The 22,208-nt window shown below is 40.3% G+C and overlaps 1 protein-coding gene across 19 annotated transcripts in view; it reads left to right on the top strand.

The window, feature by feature from the left end:
• CNTN4 (contactin 4) overlaps positions 1-22,208 on the top strand; it is a 760,740-nt gene that overhangs the window by 519,425 nt on the left and 219,107 nt on the right. For 18 of the 19 annotated variants that reach the window (XM_039547154.1, XM_039547144.1, XM_039547143.1 and 15 more), the window contains 2 exons: positions 8,677-8,803; positions 10,158-10,333. In XM_039547154.1, the coding sequence (XP_039403088.1) occupies positions 8,677-8,803; positions 10,158-10,333 (303 nt within the window). Of the gene's footprint in view, positions 1-4,511; positions 4,544-8,676; positions 8,804-10,157; positions 10,334-22,208 lie in introns of those variants that run through there. The other variant, XM_039547155.1, reaches the window with a different exon arrangement.

The raw sequence follows: 22,208 nt of genomic DNA, 5'->3' as shown, positions 1-22,208 counted from the left end.
AAAAAGTAAGGACTTAATATGCATGGTATAAAAGTTTATTTTTCACTCCATGTGGGGAAGCATTCAGACATCAGCTAATCAAAAGGGAGGATCAAATGGTTATAAAGTATCTTAAGGCTCAGAAGAGGTTTGATTCTGAGTAGCAATTAATTGGTCTGTTCTTTTCCACTCCCCCAAGTTGCCACTTTCCACAAACAGCCCTGCCACAGTAGTTGAGGGTAGTTGCAATAGTTGCCATAGTAGTTGGGGGACTTTCAGTCATGCAAAAGACAGATCTGTGAGCAAAGTATCCAGGACCAGTGTGTGTTTTAGGGAGGGAATAATAGATGTCAGTTTTCTATTAAACAAGAGGGCAAAACCTGTGATGCTCTCCAACAAATGTTGAGATGGGATGGAGCTATCTTCATTTTCCAGGCAGCTTACCTATTATTTCCACAGAGCAATCAGCCACCAGATAGCAGTTTGCGAGTCAAGTCACGTGGCACTAGAATTATCACACAAGTGAATCTTGCTCCTGATGGCGACAGAAGACTTCTGGCTTGGGTCCCCTGTAGTTGTAGGCTAAGCAGTCCTTCCGAGCCAGACTTGTAAACATAAATTCAACAGCCCTCGCCCCCCAAGAAGTAATCACTTTGTTGGGACTCCCCTAGAGCTGGTTGGAATTTTTCTGATGGAACCGTTTTCCATCTGAAAATGCTGGTATGTCAAAAGTGAAACATTTTGCAGAAACGTGTTAATTTCAACAAAATTTCATTTTGAGGGCAAAATGAAAAAATATTGATTGACCCAAGAGGATTTTTTTGGTTTTGGTTTTTTGGTCTCATTTTGGAACAGAATTGGTTTCCCACAATTGTGGAATTTCCCTGAAACAGAAATTCCAGTTCCTGCCCAGCTCTAGACACCAGTGACATGGGTAAAATTTTGTACATTAAAAAGACTGAAACTAGACAGCTTGTGACAAGATTTTTCTTTTTTATTCCGATAAAGAAATTCTCTTTGATAGAATAAACTGCAGTTAGTAAAGAAATTTCCAGATGGGTTTTCCAATTACTTCATTTACTTTTTTATAGTGAATTTAGTGTTTCTGAAAGCTGAGGGGTTGACAGCCCAAGAAAACCATGGCTTCTGTGTATCTATGGAACATACATAATATAGACAGTGGCTCAGGACTGGGCTCTCCTGCAGTGCCCAGCGAGTGTGTTGGAACCTAGACATGAAGGGTGAAAATGTAGATACTTTCCTATGTCCACTGTGTTCCTGGGACCTGATTCTCAACTATATCTGAACTATGCTTGGACTTAGTAGACAGGGGTGGCTCTAGACATTTCACCGCCCCAAGCACGGCGGCATGCCGCAGGGGGATGCTCTGCCGGTCGCCAGTCCCGCGGCTCCGGTGGACCTCCCACAGGCGTTCCTGCGGAGGGTCCGCTGGTCCCACCTGCGGGAGGTCCTGGGCACACCTGCAGGAGGTCCACCGGAGCCCTGCCTGCCACCCTCCTGGCGACCGGCAGAGCGCCCGCCACGGCATGCCGCTCCAAGCACGTGCTTGGCGTGCTGGGGCCTGGAGCCACCCCTATTAGTAGACTTTGTGGATGCAGGGGGCCAGTTGCTGATCACTGATCCACAGCTGTCCAGCCCCAATAGAAATAGAACAGCAAGGGACTTTCCTCTGCAGTATTTATTGCTGGACGCTCTGTCAAAGACAGGATTCTGGACTAGATCCAGCCTGGCAGTTCCTATGCTACTGTGATTAAAAGAGAGTTTTTCTCCTAAAATTCAATGCAAGTTGGTGTGAGTTGGATGAAAGCCTCACAAGCATAGAAAAGCATGCTCCTTTCAAAGGAATCGAAACCTTGATCTTCGCTTCTGTCTATTTTTGCTGATAGAAGAGGAGACGCCTTTTGGAGGTGAATCACTGTTTGCAACTGGCCTTAAGCTTAAGCTTGCTCCATCTTCATTTTGGGTCAGCTGTGTCTGTCGTGAGTAGCAGATGCAACTCAAAAGGAATCTATTATTGTGAAAATACATAAACAGGAAGCTTAGCTTACGCATGAAGGGTATTTCTTGTGCTTTCACAGAAAAGTAATAGATCTGTAAAGACTAACACAGACCAGACAGTAGGTGCTGGAAAGTAAAGGATCAAAGAGAGTGCTATGAATCATGTAGTAGTAGATCTTTGTAAACGTAGGTGCATCGAATCATCATTTTATAGGAGTAAAAGAATAACCATATAAATGTTCTCCCCACTTAGGGCCAGATGTAAAGCTCACTGAACTCAACAGAAGGGCTTCCATTGATGTCAAGGCTCTCAGTTGGTAAATCATGGCCCATGGCCACTACTGATATTTCATATTATTTTAACGATACCCACGGCGTGGTCTGTTAGTCTTTACAGATCTATCCATCTATCAATCTTTCAGCCATGGTCCCTATCAATATAGAGAGATCTATAAAAAGTAATACTATCTCTATCATCTTTATTTTAACAATTGCATCTAGTAAACATATACTTAGATAAGGAAGCCTTTTGGTGCAAGGAGCATCTTTTTGGTGTGTGTTTGTACACCGACTCGCCCAATGGGTCTTGAATCTGTGATTGAGATCTCTTGCCATTACTGCAATATAAATATTCATCATTTTTGTGGTGAATTTAAATGCTATTGCCTATTTTACAATAACAAACATCATATAACAAACCTCTTCCCACAAAATGATGTTATAGTAAAGTAAAATGTATTTGCCTCATGATATACTAGATACTGTGTATATTAAATTCATTTTTTATCCAGCAATATTGTAATTTAATCAAGACTATCATTTATGTGCAAACAGTAGTTTTCCACATACAAGAGACCAGACAGCAATTTTGTTCTGTTTATTAATTGCTGAGTATTTAGAGTTCTTTGGCCCAGATCGTCATCTGGTATAAATCAGCGTAGCTCATTTGTTATCAGATACGATCATGTGCTGGTTTCAATAATACATTGGATTGTGGCAACAAGACTGTGTGGGCTATGGGCTAACCAGTTTGGACTTGCTTATCTTGGCTATGCACAGGCAGTGATTAGGAAGAGAAAGAAGAAGGAAGAATAGCCACTCAGAAATACATTTGAGAAATAAATTTAATTGTGCATTGTTGTAATTTTTCTCTTCCCCTTTTGTTCTACTTTTATGCTGACAGCTGTTCCTAGAATTTCTCATTTATTTTCCTTAACCAATGCAATTTTCTCTTTTGAAAGACAAGTAGTATTTTTAGCTGTGCCTGTTGTTGTTAGGTAGCAGAAAAGTTGGTTGGGGGGCGGGTGGAGTTGGTGGGGAGGGTAAAAGACAAATGTTAAAAGGTGTCAAGTGCATGTATTTTAGTATGTGGAAAGCAACTTGATCTAATGATCTGTCATCAACTTACACTTGATGTCATTTTGTTCTTGGCACCTATGGGTTTGATACCAATTAATTAAATCAACGAACACAATTATTTTACCTAACTGAGGCCATTTCTACCTTTGAATTCTGTATCTTTTGAGTGTTGTAACTAGTTTTCTTACTACCCAGTACAATGCTTGGACATGATATAAATAGGTTGCACTTATTTCTTAGAAATAAGTGCCAAGTCAAACGTCTGTAGACATTTTATGAACCAGTATGGATGAAGCTTGAAAACTGGTGTCTTGTCTGCTTGTCAAAATTGGTGCACTGGCAGAGGATGAAAGAGCAAATTCTTTAGGCACCAGTCCTGCAATCCGGTCCGTGCAGTAACTAATCCTCTTCCATGGCCCCTCTTGAGCCGTGCACAGAGTGAGGTATTTATGACCCTCTGGCACACTGTGTGTACTTGCCCCACCTTTCATACCAGAACCACATCAGTTCTGTAGGAATAAGCCACTTAAAACAACCTTAAAAATTACACTTTGGCGTCAGCCATCATATGTCTGCCAAAGACCAGCAATAAAGAAACAAGTTTGCTGTGTGCCTTTTTTATGAGTTTGAGTATCTGAGCTTAACGGCAACCATCCCCTTTTAAACCTGAGGTATATTTTCTTGTGATCCTGTGACTTTTAGTATGATGTGACGCAATGTAAACTGACACCCCACACTTGAAATAATGTGAAACGACAACACAGTGTGACTCAAGTACCTCGATGTGGGGTAACTTAGATAATGTAGTCGATACAGTAGATATCTGCGTCAGCATGGTTCGCTGCCTAATAGAATTATGAGCGGATAGTTTGTCTTATCCCCGGCGTAATCAATCAGCCTACCTATGATATTTCTAGGCACCATAGTATCTTAGCATCAGGACAACACATCTATTGAAATTAGTTGTTTATTAATGCTCATTTCTGTTTTTGACAATTTGGAACATTGGAGAAATTAAAATGTCCTTAATTTTTTGTTTTAAATCCAAACAGTATAAAAGTTGAAGCTATAATCCCTATGGGCCAGATTTCAATTGCCTTCCTAATGCTGCATGCTTTACCCCTGAAGTAGTCCCTTTGAAGCCTATACAACTACTCAAGGCATAAAGTACCTATGCATATCAGAAGTGAGTAAGGATATCCCAATCTCACCCTGAGATGGTGGTGGTTATTATTAGTTGTTGTTATTATCTTTCTTTTTCTGCCAGCAACAGTGAGCTGCACACAGCTATTATTGAAGGTAGAGATTATGTGAAATGTGTTTTGAATAATATATGAATCAGTCGGACATATTTAATATGTATTTAAAAATAAAGATTAATACAACAGGTATTTTCTTAGAACATCCCCCTTTGTGTTGAGGAGAAGAGATTTGGGAAATGTAGCTCCTTGATAATCTTTGCGCAGAGTCTCGCTCAAATCATTACATAACAGAAGCAGAGTTTTATTTCTGAGATTATTTGCTATGGTTCTTCTGACACCCCTCAAAACAATTCAGTAGAGTTCCTGAATATCTGCTAGAATCATACGTTACCCCCACCAGCTCTACTCTCTCACAGCTGCCTGGCCATGAGTGCCATGGATCCACTGAGACGCATCTTCCTCACATCTGATTGCTTCAGGGTATTATATCACAATATTATTGCTCCTCTTCTCATTTCCAGCTTCGTTGTCACTCCTCTATGTGACTCCCTTTCTCCCGCCCTCTCCAATTTTCCTGAGAGTTCATTGAGGAGGCAGTAGGGCACCAGAACAAGGTGGAGGGGTAATACCAAGAAAAACGATCACCTAACCTCATGCAAAAATTATTTAAATGGTTAATTGAGTTGAGAATCCTTATCCTTAATTAGGAGATTGGCGCCTCTTAGGAGGCTTCAAATTAAATCCATACTTAGGTCACAATCAGTAGTGTAGTTGACAGCAAACGTGTAAACAGAGTCTATCTCACTTCTCAGTTGTGGAATACAGAGTTTAGGTTAGATTATCTTTTCTTTTCTATTCGCCGATGCAACAAGAGCTCTCCAGGTTCTTGTGCAAGAGTAATGGCCTGTGCAGATCTTGACTTGACTAGGATCTGCCGTGTAGATTGTGTTGTAGCATTAGGACCTATTCCAGAAATTTTACAGATGGAGAGGTCAAACTCCTTCTAAGGTCAATGAAAAGTCTCTCTGACTTCAAATGGAGTCTGATTGGGCCTTGTGACATCTAGCAAGGAGCCAGTATTTATGATACTGAATAACAAAATTTAAAAAACCAACTGGTTGACAAAAGCAAGAAGAAAGATTAATTATTTTTGAGAGAAAAAATTAGATTTTGCTTTATGTTGTGTACAGTTATTCTAAAGATAATATCAAATCACGCAGAAACATGATCTGTGATGGTAATGAATTTATGTTATAATACAAACTGTGTGTGTGTGTGTGTGTGTGTGTGTATATATATATTTATATTTATATATACAATGTTGGTGTTACTTTTTGAAATACTATTTTATATTTAATTATGCCACAATGCTAGTGAACCCACAAGAAATTCCTATTAACATACCATAAGAATGTAAGAAGCTCAGAAATTGTCTGGATAATTGTAAAAATGAGTCCTTTACAACATTTTAAAAAGTCCAGTTAGATCACAATGGGAATTTGCCCTAATTAGTAGTTTTAAAATATCTTTGTGGCCTGTGTTAGTAATTACTGGTCTTTGCGTTTGTGAGAAACATGAGCCATATTTGTCATTTTCTATCAGCTATATCTAACATAACTCCTAGAAAATAGTAGAAGGAATTGTGGGTAACAATGAGTCCAACAATATAGTGATAGATTTTTAACTCAGACATTGACTATGAAATCAGGACATTGTGTGGTTCAGATAAGCATGCAAAATTCAGGTGCTTTTCCAGTTTCTGTACAGGTTTATCCATCAAAGCTCTTAGGTAAGGTAATTGGACCAGAAATCTTGTGATAACTTTTTGTGAGGTTTTTTTCTTTTATACTTTCATGTTGAACTTAGGTCAGAAGTGCCACCTGCATTGTCTCCCTCACACAATTTAAATTCTGTTGCCATTTTTAGTCTAGGAGGCACAGAAGCCTGAAAGCAGAAGGTGGGAGATGAAAAGTTAACTGAACTTTTTAAACTCTTCTGAAAGGTCTAGTAGTCAATGTTTGGCCGAAGGTTTGGGTTGCTTTTTATTTTCATTGTTCACCATTGTTTATTTAATTTCCAGTTCACCTGTATCTCATAGCAATGCTCACCTTTAGCTCCATGCATAATAAAGGTTTAAAAAAAATATGGAGAAGGTTAGGTAATTGGAAGGAGGGCCGGGGGGGAATGAAAGGATTAACAGAAGATAATAGCAAGGAGGGTATAATAAATACAACCCTAGCTAGGTTTTCATCCACACTCTCCCTCCCTAAATTACTGTAGAATATTAAGAGGCTATAGCAGGGGTAGGCAACCTATGGCACGCGTGCCGAAGCAGGCACATGAGCTGATTTTCAGTGGCACTCATACTGCCCAGATCCTGGCCACCAGTCTGGGGGGCTCTGAATTTTAATTTAATTTTAAGTGAAGCTTCTTAAACATTTTAAAAACCTTATTTACTTTACATACAACAATAGTTTAGTTATATATTATAGACTTACAGAAAGAGACCTTCTAAAAACGTTAAAATGTATTACTGGCACGCGAAACCTTAAATTAGAGCGAATAAATGAAGACTCGGCACATCACTTCTGAAAGGTTGCCGACCCCTGGGCTAGAGCATTATTTTCATTTCATATTGGGATGTTCTTCACTCTTGACTCTTGTACACCAATTTAGGACATTTTTAGTTTACATGGGGCAGGGGGGGCAGAAGGGAAACCACACATTTATTTCTGAAAAGTTCAGAGCCCATTTGCCATGACCTCCACTCAGCCATTTCTGAGTAGCTAAACATACAAGTGCTCTTTTTGCAATAAACTTTGGCCTGGTCTACACTAGAAAATTAAGTCGATTTAACTACCTCACTCAGAGGTGTGAAAAATCCACACCCCTAAGCAGCATAGTTAAACCAATCTAATCCCTGGTATAGACATTACTAGGTCAATGGAAGAATTCTCCTGTTGAACGAGCAATCACCTTTCAGGGAGGTGGATTACCTATACCTGTGGGAGAATCCCTCCCATCAGTGTAGGTAGTGTCTACACTGAAGTGGTGCAGCTGTACCGCTTTAGCATTTTCAGTGTAGAGATGCCCTTACTATGGGTGAAGAGGTCTGCCCATCTGTCCATGTGGAGTTCATTGCAGGATCAAGACCTTAGAAAGAAGCACTTAACTCCTTCACTGCTGTATCGTGTACCAGGTACATGATACAAAATGCTCTTATAGTATAATGCTCTTATGATAATAATGATGAAAATATCATAATAGTTGATGATGATAACATAAATAAGGCTACGTCAAGTGGTAACTGTGCTTGGAACTGTACAAAACGAAAAATAAATAGAGACAGTGTCTGTGTCAAGGATCTGATAATATGAAAAGTATTTTACAATATTGTGTGGCAAAAGAACCCCTTAGAAATGCCAGTATTTCAATGCCATGCATCCAACGAAGTGGATATTCACCCACGAAAGCTCATGCTCCAAAATGTCTGTTAGTCTATAAGGTGCCACAGGATTCTTTGCTGCTTTTATAGATCCAGACTAACACGGCTACCCCTCTGATACTTGAGTATTTCAATGAACTCTTTCAGTATACAGGAGTTTCAGTACACAGTGGGTTAACAGTACCCAATTATCATGCAGGATTTTAGCAGACCCTGTAAATACCTATGAACCTACAGCTCACATTATTTTAAATATTGCATTTAAAACTGGTTTCAAAATAAAATGCTTCTTAAAGATGTCTACATCAAATTATGTAAACAATACGCACAAGAATAATACATTCTAATTTTAATAGAAGTATGTGTGGGCCTGGGGAATGGGCCTGTTCACAATCAATTGCAGAACTGGGACCTATGTGAAATTCAAATCTGTCAGCTGGTTATGTTTACATTCTCTCTAGTGAAAGTCCAACAGTCAGTGTGAAGATAGCGGTATAAGAGATTGTATGATTGTAGAATCAATCTTTTGGCTTCTTTTCCCAGTAAAAGAGTTGTTGGTCATTTCTAGGGTGAATGATATACCAGATGCACCCCTCTCTAATACGTTTCTTTATATTTGTAATATTAAGATACTGTCCAATACCTGTCACATTTTTGTTCCATGTAACACAGATGACAACACGCTGCATGGGCCAGTTTTCATTCAGGAACCAAACAATGTGATTTTTCCTCTGGATTCTGAGGAAAAGAAAGTGAAGTTGAGCTGTGAAGTAAAGGGAAATCCTAAACCAACTATCAGGTTTGTTATATATTTTTCTATTCTTTAGCACGCCCTCTCCATGATCATGTCTCTCCGAGACACACATGTCTGCAGAATTTGGGATGTGATGTATCTTTATTTGCTGGTGTGTTTCGATTTTGAATTGATACAATAGTTTAACCTTGCTTAGCACTTTTAAAATCCATGAAACACACCAAATACAAAAATTTAGTTAATTTGAATCCCATTCATATATTGCTAAGGCTTTTAAGAGTTGCTTTGACACATTAAATGAGACATTTGGAATTAAAATCTTTATTGCAATACATTGAATCTACTTAAAATCCCCTGAACTTTAATACGTTTAAAAATCTGGTCCCTACGCCCAGTTTTTTCCACAAAAATGGCACAGTAGCACTGTGTGCAAATAAGCAGTGTGATGTCTAACTTTCTGTCTAGCAATCATGATAATTTCACCGCAAATTATCTGCATGCAGAACTGAAAATCTGTCCCTTAAACTCTGTGCTCAATGATCTTTAAAATCTGTAAAATTTCAATAATGGTACTTACAGTTCCTAGCTTTATAAAGTGCTTTGAGAACCTTGGTGAAAGAAGCTATATCTATGAAAATATGCTGTTGTAGTGGTGCTGTTGTTATTACATAGAATTAATCTGGGTGTTTTAACCAATTTAATCTGGTGTCTCCCTTCTTATTTCCCCCCCCCCCTCATTTTGCTCTCTAGTGTAAATGCCACTTTGAAACCGATTAAAATCATAAGACCCCAATCCTGTTGCTGTCTTCTGGCAATACTTAGCATTTAATGCAGTAGAATATGTTGATTCACTCATGCAAATATATTCAAATTCCTTCCCCATAGCTTCCAATACAGGGAACTGTTCTGAGGATCTAATCCTTTATATGTTCCATCATGGGCTGCTAAAGATGGCCGTTGTAATTGGAGGGATGTTTTGTTAGAAAATCTTGATGCCCCAGTTTGTTAAAACATCTGCTGTGAGTGAGTTTTCTTAAATTTAAAAGCAAACAAACAACTAAGGCAGAAAATGAAAAGAAGCCACTAAAATTCTGTTTCTGGGGCTTCCCCTTGCAAAATGATTAATTCTAAAGACTAACATCATCAATAACAACAGCCAAAACAATAAGAACATTAATCAAATCAGTGACTGAAATATATGTTAAGGATGTTGCTCTATAAATGAAATATTAGAACGTTTCAATGCCGTGCAGGAAACATGCATTTTCATGCTGGGTTTAAAAATAAGAAATCAAATGGGTTTGAATGTTTTCTGTATTTACTGCATGTTGCTTTAGAAACATACAGAAATATTGGTTAATGGTAGCAGAATTCAACTCCTGGAATTTTTATACGATAGGTGGAAGTTAAATGGAACCAATGTTGATGTCGGTATGGATTACCGCTACAGTATAGTGGGAGGCAGCTTGCTGATCAATAACCCCAATAAAACCCAAGATATTGGAATGTACCAGTGCATAGCAACAAACTCATTTGGGACCATTGTTAGCAGAGAGGCAAGACTTCAGTTTGCTTGTAAGTAGCAATTATAACCCTGGGCAAATACTTAATCCTTGCAATATAATGCTGGAAAAATGGTAAGATGATGACTGTCTTTTTTTTAAACCTCATCTAATTTGTTATTCATTATTCTTTGCCGAGCTGTTTGTTTTGTTTAGAAAATATCTTGACTAAATCTGACTGAGGATTGGAAATGTTCTATTTTGTGACTATTTAAGTAAATGGACGTACAGCACATAATGTGTATATTTGCCTATCTATGAGAGACAGTGGAAGTGTGAGTACGTGGCTGTAGGAAACATTCTACTAACACTTTTTACAAGTGAATAATAGAAATGCTCAAATGTGATTTTTTTCCCTCCAATGGAAAACATAGATTTTAAAGCTTCAAAAGTGCCCAAAGGGACATGCCCTTCAGAAGCAGCAGTTCCATAATGGCAATTTCTACCACTCCTATGATACAGGATCCAGTAGGAGGCACATCTCTGACAGAGTTTTTAACTGCTGATGTAACCCACACACCTCCTGGGTGTGGTGTTCTGTCCCACTTGTGACACCACCAGACTCCGGACCTCTGGAGCTAAATGCATGAGCCTCTACTGCATGAGCCCTTAGCCATATGGCCCTTAGCTAAGGCTGTAGAGCAGACTCCATTAATCTCTAAGTGACCTCGGTGACACTACATAGGACGGAACACCACACCCAGGAGGTGTGTGGGTTACACTGACACTGTGTGTGGGTGAATATATACACAATATTGAAATGAGTGTAAAGGTGATGTACAATGCTAAGTTCTTTATATGTGCTTTATATGTGCTGTTTATGTACATTGATTTATTTGATCATTTTAGAAACACCAACGTTTTTTTTTAAAGGCTGCTTTATAATATTTATTTAAGGCCTATTCAGCACTTTTGACACACCTTCATGAATGAGGAGAGCTAAACAGGTTTTTTATGGGCTTGAACCTGCATCGTTTGAAGCCAGTAAGAATTCTGCCTTTGACTTCCTAGAGTGCAGGATGAGGGTCCTTTAAAAGGAAGACCATGGATTATAAAGAGCCATGGCCAGCCTCCTTGGCTAGCTGGCATAAGAGCACTGAGGGCAAGTCCCTCCTCCTTCATACCTGTAAGCTCTGAAGATATGTCTACACAGCAACTAGACACCCACAGCTGGCCTATGCCAGCCAACTTGAGCTTGAGGGGCTGTTTCATTGCTGTGTAGGTTTCCTGGCTTGGGCTCAGGCCCAGGCTCTGCAAAGTGGAAGGTTACCAGAGCTCAAGCTCCAGCCCAAAAGTCTACACAGCAATGAAACATCCCTGCAGCCTGAGCCCTGCGAGTCCAACTCGGCTGTCATGGGCCAGCAGTGGGGCCTTGCTACTTTCTGTGTCTACTTGCTGTGTAGACATACCCTGAGAAGCCTTGTGCTGTGAAAGGTGCAAGCTATACCTTAACAATAATTTTCTTCATGTGCTTTTTTTGTCAGATCTTAGTATTTCTTAAGCATAATTGTAATGTTAAGGTAAAGCTAGACTTTTAATATAATGCAATATGTTTAATGGACTGGCTAATAGCTACAATTAGTGTGATCCTATTACGCAAGTAAAAGGGGTAAGATGTCAAATTTATGCCTGATGCGCTGCATGCAAAAAGGTGATTTGTGATGAGAAATAGAACTGTGGGAAGCTAAAGTCTTCCTTCTCTCAGAGTTGTTCACAATATATTATCAGTTTTTCTTATGATCTGCTTGTGTTTTTCCATTACTGAAGATGCTCTTTCACTGTAGAGTGCTAATAAACGGCTTCCTCAAAACTCATCTAATAACGTTAGATTTCAGTATGTCAGGGGGATTGTTTCATAAATATTGTTCTGGGCCTGCTTCTCTGCATATCACATGCTTCACAGCATCCCGAATCTTACAAATCAAGGACTTTGAATATCCATCAGGCTAAGCCTTTGCAATGTCATTATTCATAGCTAAGCACTTGAAAACAGTTTGTGCTGTAATCGTATCATTTATGAAAGTCAATAATGATCTCAACATCTAGCTACCTAGAGAGTGAGAGCAGGTGTACTAAGTTAAGAGTTCAGTGATATAAGGCAAGGTCCTGCTCTCATCAAAATCAATTGTCAAATTCCCACTGACTACTTGAATGGGAGCACTGCTTGAATGAATATATGCCACTATATTCATTAAGCCATTTTGCATCAATTGACCATTAGCTGGTAATCACAAAAATGCTGCATTTAAAAAAACCAACCAAACATAACATTTCATATTTATTTTCAAACATGGAACCTTAATGTCTATTACATTTATAATTAATTGATTTATCTTTCTTGACAATAATAAATCTGGACTGTACTTGGAGTTTTGATAGATGACCAAGCATAAGATAGGCTTGACTGATTCTTAATTAAGAAGGTTGCTTTTAGAAGCAAATTTTGTTTCTTAGCACTTAGATGGTGATGGATGAGTGTTTGGATAAATAAATTGCTCAGATTTAGATCAATTAGATTTTAATCATGTTAGGAACATTTGGATTGGAGATGGGGAGAAAAACAAGCATTTGTTAAGTCAGACTCCGTTCTTCAGCAAAATAGTAAGTCATTCCGAGTTATATGATCAAAGAGATTGCAACCAGAACTGGCTGAATTCTGAAATATCCACTGTAGTTTTAATTTTATCACACAAGCTTTGCCTCTGAGAAGTGTGAATCTGTTTTAATAATGCATGTTTTTTAACACTGACATGCCAAGATATGTGGATGTACCAGTGCTATTTAATACAATGAAAATCAACAATAAGAGGCACTTGTTGCAGGAACTGGAAGTCCTAGCTAATTCAGAGCACGTAACCTCTTTCCCTTATACTTTTTTCTGACATTATCATTTTTGAATTGCCCTCTGTAGGTTTTTTATGGAATAATCTAAAAATATTTCCTAGCAAGAATCCATTCTAGCAGCTTGAAGTGTCTCAGTAAAGTCCATTTGCCCTCAATTCCTCTCTCTGGATTTTTTCCTTTTACCAGGGTCATTTACCCTGAATTTAACCTCTTTGTCTGGCATTTCGAGACCTAGAAATTTGCTATTATTGCACTTGCAATCTCTGACCTACCTGCAGCTCCAGCAATTCAACTGTGGTCTCTCAAGCATTGTTACCATTACGTGTTATGACATTTTTAGCTGTGGAAAGCCATTTTGTTATAGAGTCCAAGACTCGGTTGTTTTACCAGCCAGCACCTTTTACTGCTTTGCCTTTAAAATGAACAATCCATTTTTCGCCAGGCTGCTCTGTATTTATGCTGTTTGTTATCTCATTCTTATTTGTGAGTTAAGTTATTGCCAGCCCTTTTGAGACTAATACTCGCTTTTAAGTGCAAGGGTTAAATTCCGAATCCAGGGGCATCATTAAAAGATGTTCATTCTTATTTCAAGGTCTAAATTATTCTTCTGTAGCCTTTTCACTGCAGATTAAACTCTGAAGTAGCTATTCAGCCTCCTGTAGAGGTCAGAAAGGGTCAGCAATTTATCCCTGAAATATGTATTTAGGTTACAAACTAATTATGATGAAAGTGCTAATATATGCCCCCAAATACTTGCTTTGTTATACATCATTAACATTTCAAATTTGTTCCTTTTTTTTCTTGACATGCTAGTTGTCTCTTAAATTGAACACATTTTCGAAAAGGAAGGAGACTGCTACACCACACTAATGGAATATGGATTAATGATTCTTTAAACCCTGTGCTTGTAGCAGTACAGATTCACAAGGGGGAAAAAAAGCCTTAAACTCTTAATATGAGACCCAACAATTGCTTTTCAAAATGATATATGAAAACACACTTAAGCTAAATTAAATTTTCTTTTTTGTGGAGGAGGGATAGTTTGACAATTTTATTTGCTGTTCCGTAACTTGTGTGCAGAACTAAAGGGCCTGAAGACGATAGGAAGTCTTGCCTAGGTAAGAAATGCAGCCTCTGTGATGTAGTTTTAAATGTATTCACCTATTCAAAGATAACATTAAAAATTCGACTATGGCCTCAGTCGTGCTTCCATTGAAGTCAATGGTAAAACTTCTACTGACTTCAGTAGAGTCGGATCAGGCTCTGATAGCACATCGCTTCATCACAAAGTGCCTGATCATTCAAGGTATTGAGGATGGATTACACCTGAAATTCTTAACTCCACAAGTATTCTGCCTGATCCAACTCCCACTGACAGCAATAGAAGTCTCTCCACTGATTTTATGGAGAGTCAGATCAAGGCCATATGGCCTAGTTTAGGAGTGAGCCCTTTGAGAAGTATGTGTGAAGGGGGAATACTATTCAGACTGTTCATGGGTTTAGGAGTCAGTAGGACCAACCTACTGAGCAGATATTTGGAGGGAGAAGGGGTGTCTCAAGACAGGAGCTTGAGGAAGTCCTTGGGAAAGATGTATACATCACAAGATATGTCTATTAATTTTTTAAATCCAGCCACATTCAGAAGTGTATTTGTAAACTGATCATCTACTTTCTGCTTTAGTGTGCGTGTGCGTGTGTGTGAATTTTCATTTAAACTAAGGCTCCTTTCAGGGAAGCTCTGATTGGGGAAAAAGTACAGGGAACTTTCAAGCTTGCCTTCCCCATGTAAAGCCTATGGTGAAAAAGAGGTGTGCCCATCACCACATACACCAAAGAAATTCCACTTAAAGAAGCACAGTTATACCTATGCCTTGACACTGAAAACCCTTTTTTGATGGGTAATAAGGAGCACAAGGCTGTACTCCCATCAGTGGCGGCTCGAGGCACCAGCGCTCCAAGCGCGTTCCTGGGGTGGCAAGCTGCGAGGGGTGCCCTGCCGGTCCCTGAGAGGGCAGCAGTCAGGCAGCCTTCAGCGGCATGCCTGCGGGAGATCTGCCAGTCCCACGGATTCAGCAGCAATTCGGCGGTGGGTACGCCGAAGCCGCGGGACCAGTGGACCTCCCGCAGGCAAGCCGCCGAAGGCAGCCTGCCTGCCATACTTGGGGCGTCAAAAAAGCTAGAGCCTCCCCTGATTCCCATGCACATGGGAGCAGAAGTTACAAATGGGCACAAGTAATATTGAATACAGGGGGCTTGATCCTGCACAATACAGGTGCAAAGTGTTGTACATATAAGTGTAAAGTAATAAGTAATGGGCTTGGACAGGAAGGGTATACAGGGAGTGTGATCCTAGCACTGCGGCATGGCTGCCAAATAATTCCTAGCAATACTAGCAAGAGTAAGATGGAAGAGGGGAAGTATTTAACAAAACGTCTCCTTTCCATACTGAGGACTGCGTGTGACACCCATGTCCTGTCAGACATGGCCATTTTTTATCCTCACCTCAGGTTGTGTGTATGCTATTAACAGTAATAACAGCAAGATGACACATGGGCTTAAGATTTATTTCCACTTGTCTGGGAACTCTGCTAGTTCCTAGTTACCTGTGCATAGTTACCCCTACTCAGACCTGTCCTGGAGTGCACCAGCCTTGTGCTGTGTGCTTTGACTTGCAAGATCAAGGCTTAAATGTTGTCCACAACTTTTCTAGAAGTAAGTCGCAAGCCCCCTAGCATGCACGCTCCCTTATTCTCAAGAGCATGGGGTACAAAATGCTTGGACCAGTCTGAGTGCTTAATTGCTGTTCTCAGCATAAAAATTAGGTGCTCGGCTAGCCACTCCTCTCAATGGCCCTTGAATGGGGTAGAACCCGTGTGACTAAGAGAAGAATGTAGGCCCCAAAACCAGTTATAGAGAGACAATTGTTACAGGATGCGGGTCTCCTACGGCTGCATAAACACTGAAGGAACATTCTGGGGCACGTATGCAAAATGCTATAAATGTGAAGGCAAAGAGGAGACATTTTCTTTATAAGAAGGTGATGTTGATTCCATGGAAAGATTCTTTAACAATTACTTCATTATTGTATAAATGATTGACATCCATTTTATCACTACATCAGATGGATATACAGTAGAGTGACGATTGTTCACTGTAATATTATTGAGTGGCCATATTGTGATTGATATGCAAAACTGAAAAAAACCCCAGCTCTGTTGTATGTTTCAGCTAATTGGAGCCCAGCTCATATGAGAGGCTAAACCTACCCTTGGTTTACTGACCTGTTGGGGTGCCAGAAATCTCCAACAACTCATGCTTTGTGACTGCTTCCTAGCAGAAACTATGTTGTTGTAGAGAGAAACCTTCACGGCAGAGCTGAAAACCCAGGGATAAACCCCATATCTATGCCCCTGGAAGAATCCCAACTATCACAAACATTTTGTCCAGTCTCTTTCGATCCAGCCATCACTAACCAAAGAATGATGATGAAACAAATTCAGTTGCCTTTATTCACATTGAGTAGAGCCTGGGACGACTTGCAGAATAAGATACCACTCAAAATGAGTAAGAATTGCAGAATCAGTGCCAAAGAAAAGAGGGTAGCTTAGAAGGGTTGGTAAAAAGCTGTGATATTGTTTCAGTTCCTTTGCTTTTTTTCACAAACCTTTGTTAAATGACTTTTTTTTTAAATTAAATCTGTTGTTTTAAAATCCATTGAGTTAGTGGAAGGGAGGTGAAGGATGACAGTAATATCTCTGTCTCATACGCACACTGACACACACACTCTGGCATGTATAATATAATATAATCTTACATTTCAGATAACTCACTTTATTTTCTGTGAAGCACACAGTCTCCTAATATGATAAACTTAATGTCATATTTTATTTCATTAAATGCTCAACCGTGACTTTACCACCAGGCCCGAGTAAGGTGGGGTGCATTTAGCACTGCCTCAGGAGCAGCCCAGGAAGGAGATTCTGACTCATTCTCATAGTCTCCCTCCTGCTTGGGCTGCTACTCTGGGGAGTCAGTAAACTGCACCCAGTCTATAACCAAGCCAGCGTATGTTGTCTGGGACATTGAGGATGGAGAGCCAGGGCTCCGCCTGCTCATTTCCTGGATACCAACAAGACCTGCCTGTGAAAGGGGTGGGATTTAGCAGCTCTGTGACGCCTACTCCCTCACTGCTACCCAGGATGCTAGCAGCCAGCAGCGGGATGCAAGGGAGGAAGGGGGCCCTGATGTTGCTATGGTAGCCAGAGTAAAATTTGGCCTGAAGTACCTGAATTCTTCAACAACATATACAGCTAGACATGCAAAGATACAAAGGCAGTAGCTATATGTAATAGCTTTTATTTAAAAATAAATAGACTACCCACAAATTGGGATTTATTATAAAATGGCCATAAGGTGAGCCAGATGAATATATTTATTACAACTACAGGTTCTCATCACATGACGATGATTATGAGGGACAAAAACAGCACACAGTTCATTAATCATGTAATAGTTTTGCCTCCTTTAGTTATGAGTAACACTTCTGAGGTTGATGTGACTGAAAGATGAGATTGTATTTAAATGCATGTTTCTCTATTTTTGTCCTGTTTGTTTTAGCTTTGAAATATTAACATATCCTCACTCTGTGTGAACAGCCAGTCCCTCTGAAATCAACATGACTTATTTAATCTGAGTCTATCTTTCTTTCTTTCTTACTTACTTACTTAGTCATTTTCCCTTTTGTTTCTGGGAGTCTTCCACATGGCAGCAGAGCAGGGGGGAAACACTTTGAAAAAGAAAATAAAAGGAAAGAAGATCTGATTGCAAAACCACCCTCAGTAGCAGGAGAACTCGGATGGGTGTAATGCCTCTGAACTGGCTTTTTGTTAAACTGACTAGATTTCATGTTGATGTGTTCCTTTAAATGTCAATCCATACTATTTCTGGGACTGAACTCTAAGGCTTTGCGTCCTTGCATCCTTTCTTTTGGTTGAACTAAAAGACTCAGAATTTTAATCCTATGTCATTCTTTATGCTTGCTTGTCATTAAGATTCTGCCTAATGCTTACCCGGGTTTGCAGTGCAGGGAAGTATGGAGGGTAGGAAGGATAAGAGGAGTCATGCTTATCCCTTGGCAGTCCACATATGAAGACTTTTCAGTCCCTATCTTCAGGGATAACTGGGATTGCTCACTCTCTGTTTCTCTAAAGATATCTGGCACCCCAGAAGGGACAGGAAGGAAGTGAGGTTCTGTCTGCCCTGTACTACAACCAGACATTGGAAATCAGTTATGAAGGGGGGTAACAAGAGGTGCTCTGACTCTGCATATCTGGAAGCTCCTCCTTGAACCAGAATGTCTCCCAGTGCTCTCCCTGGGTAGTGCAGCCCTGCGCGGCAGGGCTGTGCCTACAAGGAGTCCATAGTCAGGGACTAGACTGACTCCTCTTGGAATCAGTGAGGGATTATTACTTCCTCTTGGAGCCCAATCTCTGCTCTCATTGTCAGTGGGAGTTCTGCTATTGATTTCAAGCCTCTAATGAATTCTATTGTATATTACATTTTAGCTTAGTTGCAGTGTAAAACAGGAAAACGTATGCTAATTTGTTGCATAGTACGGTTTTCACTCAAATTATACGTGTTCTCCATTGGGCGCGGGAGAGGTATTCTCATATTCTCACAACCAATGGAGTCTTTTCTGGGTGCCCTTTACCTACCTACGTTTGCATCAGATACACTGTAAATTTTACTTGATGTTGTAAATTTAGTTCTCAGCACATCTTTTTCACCAGCTGCTATATCCAATGACCATCTCCTCTCAAGCAGTTGTTTCCCACATATACAGCCTACCGCAATCAGGACAAGAGAGCTCCTCAAAATAATGTTTGGCTATTTCTGATTGAAGAATGTGGAGAGACCGGCTGGTGGATGCTGCACGAGATGGTGCAATTCTACACACACTCATATCCCATGGCCAAGTCAGTCAGCTCTTCAGAGCACTTGTACTCTAATCTTGTTAATAGCAAAATTCTCATTGATCTCAATGGGAGTAGGATAGGCCCAGATGTGTAGTCACATTGCTTAATGCACTACTGGAAAGCATTCAGATTAGTACTATGGTGAATGCGGTATCTGAACCTGGATAGAATAGAGTAGCTTTTACCTATCTAAGACCCAATCCTGCGCTCCTTAAAATCAATAGCAAAACTCCCATTGACATCAAAGGGAGCAGAATTGGGCCCTTGAAGGGAAATAATCCTCAGAAATTTGCCTACCAGCTGAAGCTAACAAATATAAAATGTTTTGCAGATGTTTATGGTAAATGTTTTAGTATCAACTCTCCAAGATGCATTCATTCATTATTCGTGTATCGTCACACCGAGTACCTTAAAGATGAGAATTGGGGGAGGGAGGACAAGAGAGAGAAAGCAAAGCTCATGATAGTGCAGATGGTACAGGTGAAATGTGCCCAGCAAAGGAGTTGTTAAGAGCAAGTACAGTGTTATGTGAGAATGTATTGCATTTGGGAAACCTGGTGCATTGGGAATAGCAAGGGTCCAAAACTAACACTTAGTAAATAGCACAGTGCCAGGAGAGACCTATGTTGCCAGCAGTGCTTGGCAACAGGGAGCACACACAGTCTACTAGATACTAGATGCAGACAGACAGGTAAAGCCAAGTTTTATTCTGCTGCTGAGCCATAGGCAACAGGGAAATTCAGAAGAGGTTTATTTAACAAAGGGGGGTGAGGAATCACATATTGGACCCTATGCTCCCTTCCACTGCATAGTGCAGGCAAGAGAAGGAGACAGAGATGGAAGGGAAATGAAAATTGTGAGAAGAGGAGTGGAGCAGAACTGATGGATGCACTCTCTTTGAACTGCCCCCTCATGCCTGGGGTCCCCTGTGAGTTTGGCGAGTAGGGCTGGCAGAAGGAGGAAAGCGCAAATAGGAATAACAGGATTGAAAAACACAAGGTGAATATTAGAAGTGCAACATGTTAGGCTGTGAAATAGTCCCCCAAGGAGAAGTCAGGAGGCTTCCTTGCTGTGGATAGCTGAAACAAGACTGGACAGAATACTAGTTGTGCAGCAGGGAACAATCTTGCATTGGCCTCTAGGTGATGGACGGGATGGCTCTTTGGATCTAATGAGTCTTTTCTCTAATTTCTGTTGTACTATGAGCCATGTACAGCCATCCTAGGCAGTTTGATTTCTTAGGAAAAGCACAGATTTCCTGTCAGACTGTAATGCTTCTCCCACCCTGATGTGTAGGAACTGGGGAACTGAGCGAATGGAACACTGCTAGGAAGTGAGATGTGCAGCTCAGGGAGTGACAAGGCCAGGATAGCATACAGAGGAATGTATTCCCCAGGCAGCTGACCTCAGATATACTGACTTGAGGCTAGGATTCCCCACAGATCTTTGGAGTCCCCACAGTTCACAAGAGAAGGTGTCCATTCTGCACACTGGGGATATTTCTTCATAACCCCTGTCAGTTAACCGAGAAATGTTCCCTGGATCAAGAGGGCTTATCTCCTGAATGCATTTTTATACTGTCTGTTGTAAATATGGATGCTCTTACTGGAATTGATTCTGACTTCATTTACACTGGTGTAAATTGGCAGGCTTAAATGAGGTCAGAATCAGACCTATTTTTCCTATAAAAGTTTAATCCTTTTAAAAACACTACTACATTCATTGCCTCTATCTCCCGGCAGTGAATGCTGCAGGTTTTCCACAGTTTTAAATCTGTTGTCTTTAATTTATTTGGGCATCCCCTTTTTCTAGTATTGAGAGAGGAAAAATAGGAATGCCTTGCTCATCGTCTCCAGAGCATTCATTATTTTATAACCTTCTCTTATGCTACCTCTTATTACTCTCTTTTCTAAGCTAAAATAATTCTCATTTTCTAAATCTTTAGTATAGAACGCATTCTCTGATCATTTCCCTTACCCTCTTCGGATATTTTTTCTACTTTTCATTTTAACTTTTTTGACATGTGGTAATGCTAAGCTCGGCATCCGGTCTTTATTGCTCACTCATCATCTACTGCTTCACTGCAGGCCATACAGGCTCTTCCACAGACACAGACGGTGGTTTGTTTCCATTCCTAACCATAGAAATCACATACTGTGTAACAGTGGTCCACGCATTGCCTTCGCTCAGGATATCTGACCACTAAAATGTAGAAAGTTTGGGGACTTTACTTATTAATAAATATAGTATTGAGTCAAAGCCTGTCCCTTCCTGGACTGGTGTGATGGACTCTACCTGCAGAAGAACTAAGCAAGGTCTGCTGGGCCAGGATCATGGCTTCTGGGACTATTTTGGCAGAGCCCATCTCTGCAGTGGCTCCTTCCATGCCACTCCAGAAGGTTAAGGTTATAGGTGAAACAGAGGCAGGCTGGGGAGGGAGCTGGGGTGGAACCTGTTCGTTGCACATGCAAGGGGTGGGGACAAACAGTCAGAGAAGCTGCATTACTGAATTAGGGTTACCTTAATGGTTTTGGAGCACCTGGAGGGGAGGTTTCCCTCCCCCATAGATCTCAGACCAGTTATTTGAGCTGTTTGCCTATGGCAGCATTTACCTCTTGGCACTTATATTTTGCAAAGGACTGCACAAACATGAGCTAATTAATCATCAGAATTTATCCATGGGGCAAGTGATATTATTAGCCCCATTTTACAATTGGGGACACTGAGATGCAAGTCTAGCCCTCCCCAAAATAATTTGATTGGGTTAAAAATCATGAGATTTAAAAAAATCAAATACAGTGATTCTTTGGTCTGCTTTCTGATTTTTAAGCCTGAGGAAAATCTTCAGTCCCAATTAGTATGTAATAATTTCATTTTGAAAATTTAGCTGGGGATGCACCAAGAAATGTAGGTGTCACCCTTGTTATTTAGAGGAGGGAGATTCCACTTACACACTTCTAATGTTTTGGGTTTGAGGATCTACCACGCTAACATTCTTCATCTTCCTCCGAGCCATCTCCCACACGCATTTGTCTTTCTCCTACCTATCCCCAGCCTGGGTCATGGAGA

The sequence above is a fragment of the Mauremys reevesii genome, linkage group 7, assembly GCF_016161935.1.
Source record: "Mauremys reevesii isolate NIE-2019 linkage group 7, ASM1616193v1, whole genome shotgun sequence".
In the NCBI taxonomy this organism is placed as follows: domain Eukaryota; kingdom Metazoa; phylum Chordata; order Testudines; family Geoemydidae; genus Mauremys; species Mauremys reevesii.
This window is presented reverse-complemented; position numbering and strand designations above follow the sequence as displayed.